The sequence below is a fragment of the Manis pentadactyla genome, chromosome 10, assembly GCF_030020395.1.
Source record: "Manis pentadactyla isolate mManPen7 chromosome 10, mManPen7.hap1, whole genome shotgun sequence".
Lineage (NCBI taxonomy): Eukaryota > Metazoa > Chordata > Mammalia > Pholidota > Manidae > Manis > Manis pentadactyla.
In genome coordinates this window covers 87,012,450-87,032,038 of record NC_080028.1, presented here as the reverse complement: position 1 = coordinate 87,032,038, position 19,589 = coordinate 87,012,450, and the positions used below count along the sequence as shown (strand labels likewise).

Sequence of the window (19,589 nt, the reverse complement as noted above, 5' to 3'; positions counted from 1 at the left end):
GAGGGATATATCCAATTTGATAGTTTAATTCTGAGAAAAGATCTCCAATTGGTAAGAATGTCTCCAACTTTATGAGTAACTGGTATATGCACTTGATGAAAAACTGTCTTCTGCCTCAGAGAAAGAGGGTGAAGGATTCAGACTATCTCTAGAACATTTACAACATCCCACTAGTATCTGTGCAATGCTCCATGGTTTATGAGGGGCTTCCTGGAATCACCAACACCATAGCTTCTCAACTGCACATAAAGTCAGGTCAATTTACAGATGAGTACATGAGGCTCAGGGTTATAAGGAAAACTTAATCTGGGCCTCATAGTGAAGAGTGCAAGGTCTTTTGACTTTGAATCTCAGCTCTTTCTAGAATGTCATGCCCTCCAGTAGGAGGTTTTTATCTTTTCCTCTCAGAGATGCTGTATAGCAGACTGACTAGAGTCCAGTGGTTTGAAAGAGTTTAGTTATATGATCTCTGAGGTGTTTTTAAAAAGCAAACAAAAAGAATGTCAACAGGCCACCTGCTTACCCGCCAGTCTCTGGGTTTGGTAGGTGCAACACTGACTGAGTGTCAGCTAGGTGTGTTCCTGACAAGAGAGCTAAGGAGCTTTCTAATTTTTCCAAACCTGCCGAGAGCAGAAGCTTTTTATCAGTGCACAACGCTCAGGGACAATTCAGTCAGGAACTTTCTTTTCAATTAGAGATTCCCTGTCACAGGAAAAAAACCTAAGCTGTGCTAAAAAAGAAAAAAGAAAAAAGAAAAAAAAAAAAAGATATCCACACCAGAAAGAAACTTTCAAAAACCAAAAACTTGCTAACCCCTCTTGGATTACTAAGGTAAGTGGTAATTACTATATTACTCTTCACCTTTCCTTCCCATCACAGAAGAAACATAGCCCAAATAAAGAAATACAAAGTGCTGTCTCAACATTCTCAAGCACCAAAGGTTTCCTGTTGTTCAGAATGTAAGAGCAAATTAAATGTAAAACTCTGAAGTATCTGCAGATGGGCAATATAAATGATAAAGTTTTATCATATACAAAGATTATATCAATTCCCTGGAGCTGTCAAACTAGGCTGCTTTACTGCAAACCTGGTTGTTTCTGGTTCTAATTTCCTCCTTTCCTCAAAACAACTCAAAATCTAACAGCCACAGACACTTCTATTTGACCAAGAACAGTTTACTTAACCTTTGTAAACTTCAATTTTCTCTAATGCAAAATGAAAGTAGTGCCTATAGTAAGGACCAAATGAGAACAGACATAACAGTGTTTTGCAAGCCATAAAACTCCACATAATTCATGGCTTTTTATCCAGTGAATTGTAATAGGCATAGATGGTGTACTCTTCAGTACAGTGGCCTATGAGGTCACGGGGCTCTCTGTCTTGTCTTTAGGCCAGCGCACTCACACTGTCCCAAATGAATACATATGTGGGCATGGCAGAAATCACAGAAGTAGGGTGGCTCCCTTATCTCCTCATAGACAGCAGGCAGTCACCTGTGGATCTGAGCATCACAACAAATAATGGCTAAGGTATAACTAGAAAGGAGAAGCATCCATCTCCCAAACTGAATACTAAGAAACGAATCCTGGGATTACTTCTGGACCCAGGGAGAATAAATGGCTGTAAGGTTAACACAGAAAAATTCTCAAGTCCTCTGCCCTTTCCACTCTATGTGAAAACCTAATTTTTTATTCTTTTCTGGTGAGAAGAGATACTGCTACAAATCTTGGTACATGATTTGCTACCCTTTGTAGTCAAATCCAGGCTGGAAAAGATCTGGCCATAAAATGGTTCAACTGCTGGGAACCAACATATACAGCTTGTATCAAGGCCTACCTGCCTGTCAGGGAGATGAGAACAAACAATCTGAGGAGGGCCACACACATCTCTCCTCTCCTCATGAGAAGCATGTGGCTTGGAGAACAAAGTAAGGCTTTTGGATCAGACACACCCTGTTGGCCACTCCCTAGCCTACGATGGTGAGGGTTCAAGGTGACACCATGAAGCCACTGGCACCATGTCTGGCCTGTAGACGCATTCTTCACAGCAGCTAATCTTACCAAGTAATGACAAAACTTTCTACAGGCTCTGGGATGGGGTCACACCAATCCTCCTCATCTCTTCTCTCCTCTGTCCCTAAGCCATGAATAACACATGTTGCTGATTAAAGCTGCAGGAGACATGACATGTGATCTTTAACCCAGAGGGATAGGATTAGTTTCTTGTGGTTTTATTTATTCTTCCTCTTTTCTGAGTTGAATCTCCAGCACAGTCGAAAGCATCAGAATAATAAGGGTATTTATAAAATAATCTCTATTTATCCTAAAGCCAGTTCCCCTAGAAAGGCACCCTTTATGAAAGGAATTTTTCTAATTTAATTTTGGGTGCATACTGAAGGGCAGAAACAATGCTGGGGAGATAATAAACATTCTAGTCAAAAATTAAATACCCACAGACCCTTTAAAAAAAGGGCTTTTTTTTTTTTAAAAGAAACTCTAAACATCATAGGTATTTCTGACCATTTTCTCCCACACTTTTCTGAAGGAAATTTGACAGAGCTAAATACTCCTAAAACTGACCTTGGAAACTGCTTTACTCTCATTTTATTAATTCTCCAGCCAGTTTTTTTTAACTGGCAGTTAAACGGCCACAGCACGCCAACAGAGCAGCCACTTAGTCTGTATCACTGGACCTCATTTCCACATTCTCTGTATACCATCTCCAGTTTATATTCCAGCTGCTTTCCACATTTCTAAAGCTTCATGCTATGATTGCTGTTTAGATTTGGCAAATGATGAGGCTCTACTGAATGGTTTAATGCAAGGCAACAATATGAGAAAATTTGTCATTTTAGAAAGGGAACTATGCTAGTGGTGTAGAAGATGGGCTGGTGGCAGGGAGAACAGTGAGAGGACAGGGGGAAGAGAGAGTCAAGCTGATAAATGATGACAGAACTTAATGCAGCACAGTAGGGAGAGAGGAAATAACAAGAGGAGAGAGAGGCAACAGAACTTGGGGGGACTAACAATATGATCAAAGGAAGAGAATGACTTCCAGGTTCTCTGGCTTGGGGGACAGGGCCAGGAGGGTGAGAGAGAAGGAGCATGTGGGAAAGTGCACAGATACTCCATTAACCAAGAAAAGAAATACAGGAAGAGTAGGGCTGAAGGGTGGGAGTGGGGGAAGGTAAATTCCACCAGTCATGTTGGGTCAAAAGTTTTTATGCAACGTCTGGTTGTCAATAACGCCTACAGGGAGGCAATGGCCAGAATGGGATAGGACATCTGGGGAAACAGAGAGCTGGCAAGTCGTAGGCCCAAACCCTACAGAAGGGATTAAGTTTCCTCTAATCTCCTATTATCCTTAAGTCCATACTAACTAGGATCAAATTGATGAGGTCTCATTTTATTTATAAAATAAGGTCTCATGTCACTTTTCAAGAAATGGCAACTCCTGGTTTGTCTGTTCTCAGCCTTTATCATCCTTCCTCCATCTCAGGCCCAGGAACCAACCCCCCTCAAGTTCAGGCCTCCTTCACTCACCAGCTGGATCTCAACAGCAGTCATGGGCCTGTGATTCAGCAGCTGAAGCTTTTCAGCTCTGGCAAAAGAAAAGTACAAAGCATTTAAAACTCTTATACTGTTCAGAATCTTGAGTCTTGACCAAGCTCTTTAAAGAACACTTTGTCAGGTAACAACTAGGAGAACCACTTGGAACACGGCCCTCAGTTTCTTCTATTATATAATTAGAGGATGGGAATAGGAGAGTCCTATGTCAATGACCCTATGCAAGAGTACAAATATGTATTAGAATACTAAAGAGTGTAGAGGTGTGTATCATAAGAAATGTAGCAAGTAGTAGAGGTGTAGTTCTAATAAATTTGATTTGGAAAATGTGAAGAAAATTGGTGTTTTTTAAATACAAATTATAGAGAGTCTTATGTATTTTAAATATACAAATTAATAAAGTCTTAATAATTTTAAAATACAAATTAATAAAGATTAACAAAATCATTTTGATTGGTTATCACAGTGAAAATTTCTTTTTGAGGTTAATATTACACGTTACTCAGATTTGACTTATTTTAGTAAACAAAAACAAGAACTGCTACAGGGAAGGAGTGAATATGCAGTAGTATATGGTACAGTCCTCTGCCCTCAAAGAGCTTATAATCCAGCTGGGGAAAACAACAAATATAAGCAAATTTTAAGAAAAGATTTAAGAAGTAGTTGAATAATTATCATCCATTGCAAAGCAATCAGCTCATTGCTGAAGGGGTGGTTGAAATGTGTGGACACTCAAAGATGACAAGACCTAAAAGGAAAGAGAATGGCTTCAATTACCACCCCTGTATAGGAGACAATTTCTAAATTTTTCTCTCAATCTGACTCTGGAGCTCCAGATTAATCTTTCAATTCAGTTCAATAAATTGAGTTTAAAGACATCCTAGAATAAAAAGATGACTATGCCTCAATGCCCACAGCCATGTTTGGGGAAGCAGCATGTGTTACCAGGCTCCCTAACCCCAGTGTCATCATCTGTGGAAGAGGAATGATAACAGTATCCCATATCCCATGATGGGGTGATGAGGGATGAAAGTCTTTCCACTTATAGTGGCAGCAGCCACCATGTATTGCTTACTTTCCATATGGCAAGCACATTTAACTCTCAGACTTAATTGACACAGAGATGATAAACAACGTGCCCAAGGTTACACAGCTAGTAAATGGCAGTGCTGGGAGTCTGCCATCAAAGCTCATGCTCTTAACCATCTGCTTCTAGTATTCAGTGTTCAAAATGATGACTGTCACACAGTGATTTCTCCATAAATGGTAGTAATTATTAAGGCAGTTGTAGTTCTATCCTTCGTAAGCCCCCAAACTTACTCTAGACTCAAAGAGGAAGACTTTATAGAGTAGACCCTTGCACTGGGCCCAGAAGGATTTTCTAGGCAAAAGGATGGGAGGAATAGGCAGTTAGGGCAGGAAGAGTGCAGTAAATACCCAGAAAAAAAAATCCACAGAATTTTAGTAAATGGCTGTTTGAAAGTTTGTGAGACATGAAGCTGAAGAAGTCATCTGGGACAAAACCACAGGGGCCCTGACACCAAGCAGCTGGATGTTACCTTGTGACACTGAAGAGAAGCCAAGGAAAGGAGTTACAAATTCCCAGGTGAAAGAAAACAAAGCTATGAACTTGGGCAGCAGCACAGGGCTGGCAATGACAGTCTAGACATGTGAAATGCAACTGGTCACCCTCGGTACAGTCCACAGGACCTGACAACTGTCTAGGTTGGGTTCAAGGTAAAGAAAAGGAAAGGGTCAGGGTTTACTGCCAGGTTTTTAGTCTGTTATTAATTGAAATTTGAATTTGCATTCATGGTACTTTTGGGACAACAATGAAGAGGTCTCTGTTGAGCAGTTTGCCTAGTTTAGTTCTAGTTTGGTCTAAGACTAAAGAAAAAGACCAGAATTGGATTTATTAGTGAGGAATTATGCAAAACCATGGGAGTGGGTATCACAGCTCAGAGACCAACTGCAGAGTATATGAAGACTCAGGACAGAACACCACAAAGCACCTCCACTTAGAGGGCTGGAGGAGAAGGCAGCCCAGGAGAATGAGAGGGAAAAAGAGAGAAAAAAATATCTTAAGAGAGCGTTGTTTGAGAAAGCAAGGAAAAGTTCAGGACAAAGGGTATTATCAATAATGTCAGGTACTGAAGGAAGGAAAGCAGGTTGATAGTAGAGAAGTCCCTGGTTTTACCATAACAGGGTACTGGTGGCCGGTGCAAATAGTTCAGTGGAATGATAGCTGTGGTGACAACTAGAATGAGGGGACTGAAGAATAACTGTGGAGGAAATAACCTCTTTTATTTTTTGTAGCGCAATGTCACCACTTTATTCTAATTTTCAAAAGGTTTTGTTCTACATTTTTAGTATAAAAAAATCCAGAAGTTAACCATACCACACTGCAGAGAGACATACAATACTGAGCTTCTCTAACAGTCATCAGTACAGTCAAACATCACATGTATAGACACAAAATTTAGATGAACTGAAATTATAAGATAAAATAAAATCTAAACAAATCAAAATAGTAAGGATTCCAAAATATTCTTAACTCTAATATGATTTCACAGGACTCAAGCCAGGGTAGTGAGGTGTTCACTGTATGACCTCATTAACCCAGCTTAGGAATTCTTGGGAGCCAGCCATGAGTGGCCATCAAGCACTCTGACAAAAAAGGATAACCTATTTTTTATCTGAAAACTCCCCTTATTTTGGCTTTAAAACTTTCAGGCTTTTGAAAGGCATCCTCCTCATCACCCCTCATACTTTAAACAAACTTGTTTTCAGCATAGTGTGTGTTGATATCCTTTGTTCAAACAAACCTCAGTTTTTCTGGCACCAAAGCAAATTTGGGTATGGTTCACGTATGAAGAGATAACCTATGACGAGGGTTCAAAACACACTCTCCACTTTTGCCTGAGGAGATGCAAATGCAGAAGTAATAGGGTCTGTGCTTGGGTCAGAAAGGGGCTATCGAGGATGAAGGAGCCAAGATGGTGGTGTGAGAAGGGCAGCAGAAATCTCCTCCCAAAACCATATATATTTTTGAAAATACAACAAATACAACTAATCCTAAAAGAGAGACCAGAAGATACAGTACAACAGCCAGGCTACATCTACATCTGTGAGAACTCAGCACCTCATGAAGAGGGTAAGATACAAGCTGTGGCCCGGAGGGACCCAAGCACGCCTCCCACCCCAGCCCACCAGCGGGAGGAGAGGAGTCAGAGCGGGGAGGGAGTGGGAGCCCAGGCCTGCTAAATACCCAGCCCTAGTCATCCGCACTGGGAGTGAAGATACACATTGCGTGGTGTGCTGGATATTAGAGAAACGGAACAGTAAAACAGAGGAGCGGGTCCCCACAGCCGGTGCCCCTGGGACAAAAGAAAAGCGAGTGCTCTTTGAAAGTCTTAAAGGGACAGGAGCCTCACAACTGGATGGCAGCATCCTGGCACACTCAGCCCAGCAGCTGGGAATCCCGGGGAACTCCAGGCGCCCTAATACCCTGGGCAACAGCACAGCTCTGAAGCCCTCACAGTGATAAACAGCCTCCTGTCAATTAGCCCTCCGGCGTAGCCCTGCCATAGCAGGGGAGTGGCCGCACCCACAGCAACCACCCAGAGCCTCCTCCACAGCTGCCTGGGTCAGACTCAGAGGCCCCGCCGGCATGTGGCGGGCCACCACAGACAGAGGAAGCCGGGACAGGGCGCGAAATGTTGCCGTTCTCACAGGAGAGCACACCCGGTGTGCCTGCTTCTCCCCACGGGGCTCTGGGCTGCTCTGACGGCTGCCCCACCCATGGTGGCTCAGGAAATAAAACCAGAAGCTGCTCCCCGTGTGCAGGACATTGGTCTCCCAGCTGACACACACACACCAACCTCTATCGCCATGAAAAGGCAGAAGAATTTGATCCAGTCAAGACTTAACCAGACAACCCCTGAGAGGGAACCTGGGGAGATGGATTTAACCAATCTTCCTGAAAAAGAATTCAAAATAAAGGTCATAACCATGCTGATGGACCTGCAGAAAAATATGCAAGAGCTAAAGGATCAAGTTAGGAGGGAGATTACAGAAATAAAACAATCTCTGGAAGGACTTAAGAGTAGACTGGATGAGGTGCAGGAGGCTAATGGAATAGAAATCAGAGAACAGGAACACAGAGAAGCTGAGGCAGAGAGAGATAAAAGGATCTCCAGGAATGAAAGAATACTAAGAGAACTGTGTGACCAATCCAAACGGAACAATATTTGCATTACAGGGGTACCAGAAGAAGAGAAAAAGGGATAGAAAGTGTCCTTGAAGAAATAATTGCTGAAAACTTTCCCAAACTGGGGGAGGAAGTGGTCTCTCAGACCATGGAGGCCCACAGAACTCCCTACACAAGGGAATTAAGGAAGACAACACCAAGACACATAATAATTAAAATGGTAAAGATCAAGGACAAGGACAGAGTATTAAAGGCAGCCAGAGAGAGAAAAAAGGTCGCCTACAAAGGAAAACCCATCAGGCTATCATCAGAGTTCTCAACAAAAACCTTACAGGCCAGAAGAGAATGGCATGATATATTTAATGCAATGAAACAGAAGGCCCTTGAACCAAGAATACTATATCCAGCACGATCATCATTTAAATATGAAGGAGGGATTAAACAATTCCCAGACAAGCAAAAGTTGAGGGAATTTGCCTCCCACAAACCACCTCTACAGGGTATTTTAAAGGGACTGTTCTAGATAGAAGCACTCCTAAGGCCAAATAGATGTCACCAGAGAAAATAAAATCACAGCAAAGAAAGCAGAACAACCAAATATTAACTAAAGGCAAAAAATAAAATCAACAAAAGCTGTCAAAGGAAACACAAAAGAGCACAAAATAAAACACCTAACATATAAAGAATGGATGAGGAGGAATAAGAAGGGAGAGAAACAATAATCAGACTGTTAATAAGAGAGTTAAGTTAGACAGTTAGATAGTAAAGAAGCTACCCTTGAACCTTTGGTAACCACGAATCTAAAGCCTGCAATGGCAATAAGTACATATCTTTCAATAATCACTCTAAAAGTAAATGGACTGAATGCACCAATCAAAAGACACAGAGTAATAGAATGGATAAAAAAAGCAAGACCCATCTATATGCTGCTTACAAGAGACTCACCTCAAACCCAAAGACATACACAGACTAAAAGTTAAGGGATGCAAAAAGATATTTCATGCAAACAGTAGGGAGAAAAAAGCAGAAAGGGGCTATGAGAAGGTCCTTGTGAAAGACTAGTTAAAAGATGACAAATGGGGAGAAGAGAAAGAAGAGGAGAGAATTCATCTGTCTGACTTCTGTCCTGCACCACTGATTCAATGGGGATCAGCAGGAAGGAATGGAAGACTAGGGTTGAGGGCAGGATGTAGGGCAAAGGATGGAAAGGGAAAGGCAGATAACTAATGCATTTCCTTTAAAACAATATAAACCAAAGACTTAAAGGAGATTAAAGACCAAACAGAATAATTTGGCAACTTTAATTCTTAGGAATGCAAAGTTCCCTCCAAACCTAATGTTATGTTTTATTACTAAAGGCAAAGACCAGTATGGTACAGTATTATTCCAGAGGAAATGAAGATCCTTATAGCTCCTTCACCCACATTCATTTTATGAATGGCTACCTCCCCTACCTAAAAATTCTTTAGGAAAAAGGTGTTGCTACCATTACATAGTTCCTTATTAAGTTTGAAAAGCGCCTGGCAGTTTGGGCACCAGAAAGACACCCCAAAAACATGTGTCTAAAATGCAACTTCAGGTTAATTTGTCTAAAGTAGTTACAGTGTAAGGCGTGCTGAAGGTGTATGATGTCCTTCCTGGCACAGAGGCAGCCTTGGTTCACCTTGTAGCTACCATCTAAGACACCTATAAAGAAGCTTCCCTTCCTCTGAGTTAATGAGGACATTGACTCCCTGCATGACTGCAAGCTGAGCAGCATTGGGAGAGCATCCTGGAGGAGGAGGAGGAATGTTGCCAGCAGTAGCCCCAGCTCTGAATCTGGTATCATATCTACATCATACCCTTCTTCCACCAGCACTGTTAAACCAGATGGAAAGATGGGAACAATTGGGTAATAAGCCACGGGGACTGTGGAACCTAAAGGGCCAACAGCCACAGACTTGGCAGTGGGAAGATGAAGTTAGGAAAAGCAGCTGACATGGTGGGTGGGGACTGCGGGAGCTCCTAGGTCCACAAAGTCTGGTCGACAGAGCTGAGTAGGCAGAGCATCAGTATAGGGTACAGCCTGAAGATGTGCTGAGGGTACACTGGATTCCTAGCAGGCTGCACAGAGTTGGCTGTGTTGGATATTGACCTTTGGTGTTTGGTGGCTACGAGTCCAGTTCTGCTCAGCATCCTGGGCCAAAATAACCTCTTGACACGATGAAGTTAAAAAAGCAATTAATTACAGCATGAGGAGGATAGGTCCTGAGGAGGGAGACTGGAGCATGGTTGCCAGGTAAGGAGATGATCATATGGACTGAGTCAAATTAAGGACAGAAAGGGAAAGATCCTCAGAAAATCAAAAGTCCAGAGTTTTAGTGTAAGGGCTCATCATGTTCATTGAGATGACAGTAATGTGGAAAGAAAAAGTAAATCTGAGGGGATCTTTAGAGAAATGAGTTCATTTTGGATCATTTTCTCAGTGAAGTAAAAGTGGTTACCATCTGAGAGGTTTAGATGTAAAGAGGGTTAAAAGGACTAAAAGCTGCAGAGATCGCTAAGGAGGGACTAGGAATAAAATTAGCAAGCAGTTTTGAAGGCCCAACTGGGCTGAAAAATATGAACCTTCATTTAAGACAAATTTATTTTAACCATCATCACCCAACAGTATGAAAAAAGAATAGAGAAAGAGCAGGAATAGAGAAAAATGTAGCTGAATAAATGAGTATCTCAACTACAAATCCATTAAGGCAACAGAACTCAGTTCATTGAGTCATTACTTTGCCAGGCTCTGAATCGCTGGAAATGTTCCTACAGTTACAAAAAGGTTTTTTTTTTTACTTTTATTAAGGTATGACTGATATACACTCTTATGAAGGTTTCACGTGAAAAAACAATGTGGGTACTACATTTACCCATATTATCAAGTCCCCACCCATAACTGTCCGTCAGTCACTGTCCGTCAGTGCAGCAAGTTGCCAGAGATCCACTATGTCTCTTCTCTGTGATACATTCTTCTCCCCGTGATCCCCCACACCATGTGTACTAAACATAATACCCCTCAGTCCCCTTCTCCCTCCCTCCCCACCTGCTCTCCCACACCCCTCCCCTTTGGTAACCACTAGTTCATTCTTGGAGTCTGTGAGTCTGCTGCCATTTTGTTCCTTCAGTTTTGCTTCATTGTTATACTCCACAAATGAGGGAAATCATTTGGCATTTGTCTTTCTCCACCTGGCTTATTTCACTGAGCATAATGTCCTTCAGCTCCATCCATGTTGTTGCAAATGGTAGGATTTGTTTCTTTCTTATGGCTGAATACTATTCCATTGTATATATGTACCACGTCTTCTTTAGCCATTCATCTACAGATGGGACACTTAGGTTGCTTCCATATCTTGGCCATTGTAAAAAGTGCTGTGATAAACATAGGGGTGCATATGTCTTTCTGAATCTGAGAAGTTGTATTCTTTGGGTATATTCCAAGGAGCGGGATTCCAGAGTCAAATGGTATTTCTATTTTTAGTTTTTTGAGGAACCTCCATATTGCTTTCCACAATGGTTGAACTAGTTTACATTCCCACCAGCAGTGTAAGAGGGTTCCCCTTTCTCCACATTCTCGCCAACATTTGTTGTTCTTAGTCTTTTTGATGCTGGCCATCCTTACTCGTATGAGATGATATCTCATTGTGGTTTTAATTTGCATTTCCCTGATGATTAGGGATGTGGAGTATCTTCTCATGTGTCTTTTGGCCATCTGAATTTCTTCTTTGGAGAACTGTCTATTCATATCCTCTGCCCATTTAATTGGGTTAATTGGTTAATTGAGTTATTTGCTTTTTGGGTGTTGAGGTGTAAGTTCTTTATATATTTTGGATGTTAACCCCTTATCAGATATGTCATTTACAAATATATTCTCCCATACTGTAGGAACTGTAGTTCACTTCTCAACTAACTGCCCTCTCATATCTCCTGCCCCAACTGGTCACTAAAACTGTTCTTGCCAAAAGGTCCACTGACCTTCACCTTGACAAATCTAGTGGGTGAGTCTCTGTCTTCCTCTGTCTGTAGATATCTGATGTTGCTGATCACCCTCTCTGTAAAACTACCTAGTCTTGTGGCTTCCACAACCTCATTCTTTCCTGATTCTCTAATCTATTCCCTCACCTCTGTTTTCTCCTCTTCTGCTTGCATCTGGGGCATCCCCATGGTGCCATCTTTCACACTCTGACCCCCTTACTGAGTTTCTCATTGTATTCATTTTTGTATCCCCAACAACTAAGACAAAGCTGGCATGAGGCAAATGTAATCTGAAGGATAAATTAAAAGAACAACTAGGATAGTACTGACTTCCAGTAGAAGTTCAAGGGAGAGACAACTGTTGAATTCTAGGGAGACATGGGGCAGGATTCCATGCACTAAAAGCAGACAGGGTAACTATACTTCAAATACTAGGGAAAACGGACAACTCATCCATCTACTCTTGAGTTTTGCTGGCCTGAGAGGAACATGTCCCACATATGGTGCTAAACCTAAGTGTAATCTGTGCACAAAAGAGTCCATTTTATGGAACCAGTTAGGCCAGGTCTCAAAGGTAAGTCCTTCTTCTATTCCAGGTAGACATAGCTGTACATCTTTGGGAAGAGATGTCAGGATGAGACCCCAGGGCTACAAGACAGGCTGCAGTTCTTAAGAACTAAATGCCTCAGGCAGAAAACTGAAATGATTAAACAACCAAATGCTTTGGGGAATTAACAAATTATAGAAATAATGACATGGGACTTAGTGTCAAAGTGACTTCCAGTTAGGTCACAACACTACCACTTTGCTGATATATTAAGTCAGATATAATTCCTACCATACCCTCAAAGAACTCTAGCAATAGAGATAGTTAGCCAAAATGATGGAGTTCTAGTTCACACTATTAAATCTGGACCAGTTAAGGGCTATTATTTTGAATCTCCTCTTCCTCAAAGAATAGTAGAGAAAAACTATTGGGGGGATATTCAGATATAAGAGCATATTCAGATTTAAGAGCACTTCAGCAGTTCATATTATAAATGTGATTCTGCAATAGCTAGCACAACATGGTCCGGGTCTTGATGGTATATGGCAAGCAGCCCTTTGAGTCACCAGGCACTGAAGCCAAATACCAATAGGTTGCAGTGGTCAACTACCCCTGCAGAGCAAACCCCAGCCAACAGTGCAAGAAGTCTGCCAGCCCCCTCTACTGGTTGTTAATAGAACAACACTGCCTGCAGCTTTTGCTTCTTGCAGTTATTGACACAACCTGTGTAAAAACCCTGGCATGTTAATCCATCCCAGCAATTAGCCATTTGATGTAAAGTCGACACCAAAAAGTCACAAAGGACTTCACAAATCCTCAAGTTGAGGATCAAAACTGGAAAAAGGAAAGTGAATAAAATCCTTCTCTGAATATCACAGGTGCTTTACATTTATACAGATTATGGCAGATCATGAATCAGTATGGAAGGTGATTCTTATTTGTGGGTTTCTTGAATGGTAGCTAGGTGCATATTTGTAGCAGAAAAGATGTAGGGACTGAAAAGAGAAACACCAGCCCCGAAAAGTAGCTGAGAAGAGGTCTTAAAAATCACCCATTAGGACTTGTAAACATAAGCCCACCAAAGCCTGTATTTCTGCTGATTGCAACAACACAAAACCTCACGACAAAATATATAGGCAACAACCTGAGGACTCTAAGTAAATGAAAGTAAGTGGACTGGGAAGGGAAACAAAACTTGAAGAAAAACCTAGTTGGTGTAACTTTCCTTAGTTTTCTCTTTTCTTTCACAGCCTTGACTCCCAGGCCTGCCTGCAGCAGAGCTATGGCAGCAGCTTCCACAGGCAGCTAACACTCCAATCCCACCTTCCTGGCCAGAAGACTGAGAGGGACTCTGATATCTCCAGACCTGGGTGATGCGCAGAATTTGAGGGCAGCAGCTCCCAGGGAGCCTGCGCATTGGGTGCAGCCAGGAAGGGGGCCCCTGTGGTCCAGAGTGCAAAGAAAAGGGGGGCCTATGTGGGCCAAGGATATGGGGACAATCCCAGAATGCAACTAGAGAAGAGGATTAACCTAAATTTGAGTATCAATCACCACAAATTCTAGGTCCAGCATGAGCCATTTATGTGTAGAACAGCCCCTAAAAAGTAAAGAACAAACCAATCCAGCACAGCAAGACACTGAAAAGTGAACAAATTAAACCACCACTCCATGGGCACCAGCTCCACCAACCAGTGTGCCTACAGCAGTTGTGCATCAATCCTAAGAGGGTACACACAGCCCACACAGGAGATGCACCTGGTTCTGGTGACTCAGGGATTACTCTCCTGGGTCCCATAGGAAGCCTTCTGTAAAACACCTTTGAGACCAGTAGACATAGCTGACTCACTTTATATGTAGAAACAGAGTCAAACAAAATAAGGAGAAAGGAATATGTTCAAAAGGAAGTAACAACACAGAATCTCAGAAAAAGAACTAAGCAAAATGGAGTTAAGCATCCTACCTGATCAAGAGTTCAAATGGTCATAAAGATGTTCACTGGATTTGAGCTCAGTGAGAATTTCAACAAAGGGTAAGAAAATGTGAAAAAGAACCAATCAGAGCTAAAGAATAAAATAAATGAAAAAATAGAGGGAATCAACACATTAGACAATGTAGAATAACGGAACAGTGATCTGGATGACAGGGTAGTATAAATTATCCACATTTACTGAACTACAACCTTAAAAAAAAAAGGACAGTTTAAGGGACCTCTGGAACATCAAGGGTGCTAACATTTGCATTATAGGGTCACTGAAGAGAGAGAAAGGGGCAGAAAACATATTTGAAAAATAATAGCTGAAAACTTCCCTCACCTGGAAAGAAACACTGAGATCCAGGAAGTACAGAGAGCCCCCAAATAAGATGAAACCAAGAGGACTGCACTAAGATACATTATAATTAAAATGTCAAAATTTAAAGATACAGAGTGAATCTTCAAAGCAGCAAGAGAAGAGAAACTAGTTATATACATAGGACCCTCAATAAGGCAATCAGCTGATTTTTCAGCAGAAATTCTGCAGGCCAGAAAGAAGTGGCATGATAATTCAAAGTAATGAAAGGAAAAAAACCTATAGTCCATAATATTCTTTCCACCCTATAAGGCTATAATTCAGAACTGAAGGAAAGATAAAGAATTTTTGAGACAAAGGTAAAGATGTGCATTAAAATAAACCTGCCTTACAGGAAAAGTTAACGGGATTTAAGTGGAAAAGAAAAGGCATAACTAGAACAAAATTATGAAACAAAAAAATCTCACTGGCAAAAGCAAGCATATAATAAAGATAGTGTGGATCAACCAGTTGTAAAGGTAATATGAAGGTTAAAAGACAAAAGTAATAAAATCAAGTATATCTATAATATTTGGTCAAGGAATACACAACATAAAAAAGATATATAAAATTCATAAAAAGTGGAAGGCAGAGTAAAAATGTACATTTACAATGTGTTCAAACACAAGTGAACATCAACTTAAAAGAGACTGCTATATTCATAGGTCCATATATATGAACTTCACAGTAATGACAGCCAAAATCCTATTCTAGATACACACACAAGAAATAAAGTAATCCAAGCATAACAATAAAGGAAGTCAACATATCACAAGAAAGAGAGTAAGAGAACAAAGGAACAGAAAAGAACAAAAATGAGAAAACTAACTGGTTTACTTTAAAAGTAAATTAACTAAATGCTCCAATCAAAAGACACAGGGTGACTAAGTGGATTAAAAAAGAAAAAAAGAAACAAGACCTATCTACATACTGCCTACAAGAGAATCACTTCAGAACTAAGGACACACAGACTTAAAAAAGACTTAAAATGAAGGAATGGAAAAAGACATTCCATGCAAATGGAATGAAAAGAAAGCTGGAATAGCAAAATTTGTGTCATATAAAAGAGACTTTAAGAGAAATAATGTAATGAGAAATGAAGAAAGGCATTAGCTAATGATAAAGTGATCAATACAAAAAGAGGACACAGCAATTGTAAATATCTATGCACCCAACAGAGAAGCACCTAAATATATAAAGCAAATACTAACAGACATAAAAGGAGAAATTGACAGTAATACAATAATAGGGGACTTTAACATCAATGTTAAAGTTTACATCAATGGAGAGGTCATCCAGATAGAATATCAGTAAGCAAACAGTGGTTTGTACACATTAAACCAGATGAACTTCACAGATATATACAGAACATTCCATCCAAAAAGAGCAGAATACATCTTCTTTTCACATCCACACAAGGAACATTCTAAAGACAGACCACATGTAACTTCACAAAACAAAGCTCAATAAGAGTAAGAAGATTGTATGAAGAATTTTTCCAACCACAATGGTATGAAAATAGAAATCAATTACAAGAAGACAATTTGATAGGACTACATGGAGGCTGAACAACATGCTACTAAATAACCAATGAGTCAACAAGGAAATCAAAGAGGAAATTAAAAAGTACTTTGAGACAAATGGAAACAGAAACAATGTTTCAAAATAACTTCACAGTGATATAGGCCCATGTTTAAGAAACAAGAAAAATCTCAATTTAACCATAGACCTAAAGAAACTAGAAAAATAAATAAATAAAGCTTAAAAGTTAGTAGAAGGAAGGAAATAATAAACATCAGTGGAGAAATAAATGAAATAGACTAAAAAACAATAGAAAAGATCACTGAAACTAAGAAGCTAAAACAATGAAACCAAAAGAGATTAATAAAACTGAAAAGATCTGATGAACCCTTAACTAGACTCATGAAGAAAAAAAAGAAGATTCAAAAGCAGAAAGGAAAGAGAAGATACAATTGATACCACAGAAATACAAAGGATTGTAAGAAACTACTACAAAGAACTACACACCAACAAATCGGACAACTTAGAAGAAACAGATACATTCCTAGAAACATACAATCTTCCAAGACCAAATCAGGAAGAGACAGAAATCTGACCAGATCAACTACTAGCAATGAAATTAAGGCAGTAATTTAAAAAAACTCCCAACAAACTAAAGTCCAGAACCAGACAGTTTCACAGGTGAATTCTACCAAATATTTGAAGAAGAGTTAGTACGTATCTTTATCAAGTTATTTGAAAAAACTGAAAAAGGGAATGCTGCCAAATTCATTCTATAAGGCCAGCATTAGCCTGATACCAAAAACAAAAACACTACAAAAAAACAAAATTGTAGACCAATATACCTGATGAACACAGATGCAAAAATCCCCAAAATATTAGCAAACCAAACTCAGCAATACATTAAAAGGAATCACTCACCACCAAACAGTGGAATTTATTCTAGAGAATGCAAGGATGGTTCAAAATAATTCGCACATCAATGTGATACACTACATTTACAAAATGAAGGAAAAAAATCACATGATCATCTCAACAAATGCAGAAGAAACATTTGAAAAAAGTTAACATCCATTCCTGATAAAAGCTATCAACAAAGTGGATGCAGAGGGAACATACCTCAGCATAATAAAAGTCATATATGATAAACCCACAGCCAACATCATACTCAATGGTGAAAAGCTGAAAGCTTTTTCTATAAGATCAGAAACAAGACAAGAACACCCCTCTTATTTTCACTCACCCCTTTTATTCAACACACTATTGGACGTCCTAGCCACAATAATCAGACAAGAAATAGAAATAAGAGGCATCTAAATTGGTAAGGAAAATATAAAACTCACTATTTGAAGACAACACAGCACATGTAGAAAACCCTAATGACTTCTCCAAAAAACTGTTAGAAATAGTAAATGAATTCAGTAAAGTTGCAAGATACAAAATCAATCTACAGAAATGTTTCTATATACTAATAACTAACAGAAAGAGTATTAAGAAAATAATTCCATTTATAATTGCATCAAAAAGAATAAAACAGGAGGAAATTTACCTAAGGAGGTGAAAGACCTGTACACTGACAAAAAAGAAACTGAAGAAGACACAAATGGAAAAATACATGGTGTTCACAGATTAGAACTTCATATTGCAAAGATGCCAATATTAGCAAAAGCAAACTATGGACTCAGTACAAATGCACCTATCAAAATACCAATGGCATTTTTCACAGAAATACAACAGTGTACAATTTGTATAGGACCACAAAAGACTCCAAATAGTGAAAGCAATCTTGAAAAGAATATGAAGTATCACAGTCCCAGATTTCAGACTAAACTACAAAGTTACAGCAATCAAAACAGTATGGTACTGGCACAAAAACAGACATATAGATCAAAAGAGCAGAAGAGAGAGCCCAGAGAAAAACCCACACTTACACAGTCAAATAAATATATGACAAAGGAGAAAAGATAGTCTTTTCAATAAATGTGTTGGGAAAACTGGAGAGTTACATGCAAAATAATAAAACTGGACCACTCTCACACCAAATACAAAAAAACTCAAATGGATTAAAGACCCAAGTATAATTAAGACATGAAACCATAAAACCGCCAAGAGAAAACAAAGACAGTAAATTCTTGGATATTAGTCTCAGCATTAGTCTTAGTCTTGGATATTTTAAAAATCTGTCTCCTCAGGCAAAGGCAACAAAAAAATAAGGGATTACACCAAATAAAAAGCTTTTGAACAGTGAAGGAAACTATCAACAAAACAAAAAGGCAACCTACTGACTGGAAGAATGATATATACTACAAGGGGTTAATATCCAAAATATAAAAACAGCTCATATGACTAAACACTAAAAGTTCATTTTTAATGGAGTTAAAAATGGGCAGAGGACCTGAATAGACATTTTTCAAATGAAGACATACAGATGGCCAACAGGCACATGAAAAGATGTTCAACATCACTAATCATCAGGAAAATGCAAACCAAAAGCACAATAGATGGTGAGTCCATTGGCTAGATTCTGAGAAGTGAGAGAGTATGAGAAATTGGAAGCCAAAGGCCTTTAGAAATTATGAAACCCAGTATTATCCAAGTGTAATATTAAGCATGTGATGATTTTAGGTGGTACAATACTGTACTTTGATGTGCTATTTTAATTTCATTAGTTATTTTATTGTATACTCAAGTTAATATTTGCATGGTGTATCAGTTTTATTTCCTTTGTCTTTTGTGATGCTATTCATACCTACTCAGTATCAGTCTGGATAATGGCATGGGGAGAATGGATCACCCTTCTTTCTTTCAATTTTTTTGTAGTAAAATATATGTAACATATGATTTACCAACTTAACCATTTTTAAATGCACAGTTCAGTGGCACTACATACACTGATAATATTGTGCAATCATCAATACCATCTGTAGGATAAATTCTAGCCGAAACAAGCAGGCGACGAGAGGCAACGAAGGGCCAGGCAGTTTATTTGAGTGCAATTCCTGGGTGATATTCCCCTGTCTGGCTATCACAGGCTGGGGAAGTCACACTCAGCAGGGCCGGCAGCAAGTTTTTAAAGAAGGTAAGGGGAGGCAGAGCTTAGATTTACAGCGGCATGAAGATTGGCTAGCCTAAGGCACATTTTTCAAGTTGGGAGGGAGCAGCAGCCGGGGACTTTGGCACATCATCAGTGTCTGATGTGCTCCCCCCTCCCCCCAGTGCCTTCAACCTTACATTCCAGTTTTTTGGTCATAATGGGCAACGACTTGATCTGGCTACTTCTGGCTGACAAGGGGCGTCATGAGGGGGGGTTCGTAGCATGTAGTTACATTGCTCTGACTGCAAATATTCTGCTTTGCTTTCTCCAGAGGCTCTCACCTTATTCTGTCTAAGCTTATGGTCTCTGTCTCATTTTCCCTTCT

General features: G+C 39.8%; 1 protein-coding gene and 1 pseudogene across 5 annotated transcripts in view; both read right to left on the bottom strand.

Moving 5' to 3' along the window:
• CRCP (CGRP receptor component) overlaps positions 1 to 19,589 on the bottom strand; it is a 70,343-nt gene that overhangs the window by 3,334 nt on the left and 47,420 nt on the right. For all 5 annotated transcript variants that reach the window (XM_036907923.2, XM_036907921.2, XM_036907922.2 and 2 more), the window contains one exon: positions 3,543 to 3,600. In XM_036907923.2, coding sequence (XP_036763818.1) covers positions 3,543 to 3,600 — 58 coding nt within the window. The remainder of the gene's footprint in view (positions 1 to 3,542; positions 3,601 to 19,589) is intronic.
• Positions 8,360 to 11,964, bottom strand: LOC118923753 (DAZ-associated protein 2-like; annotated as a pseudogene).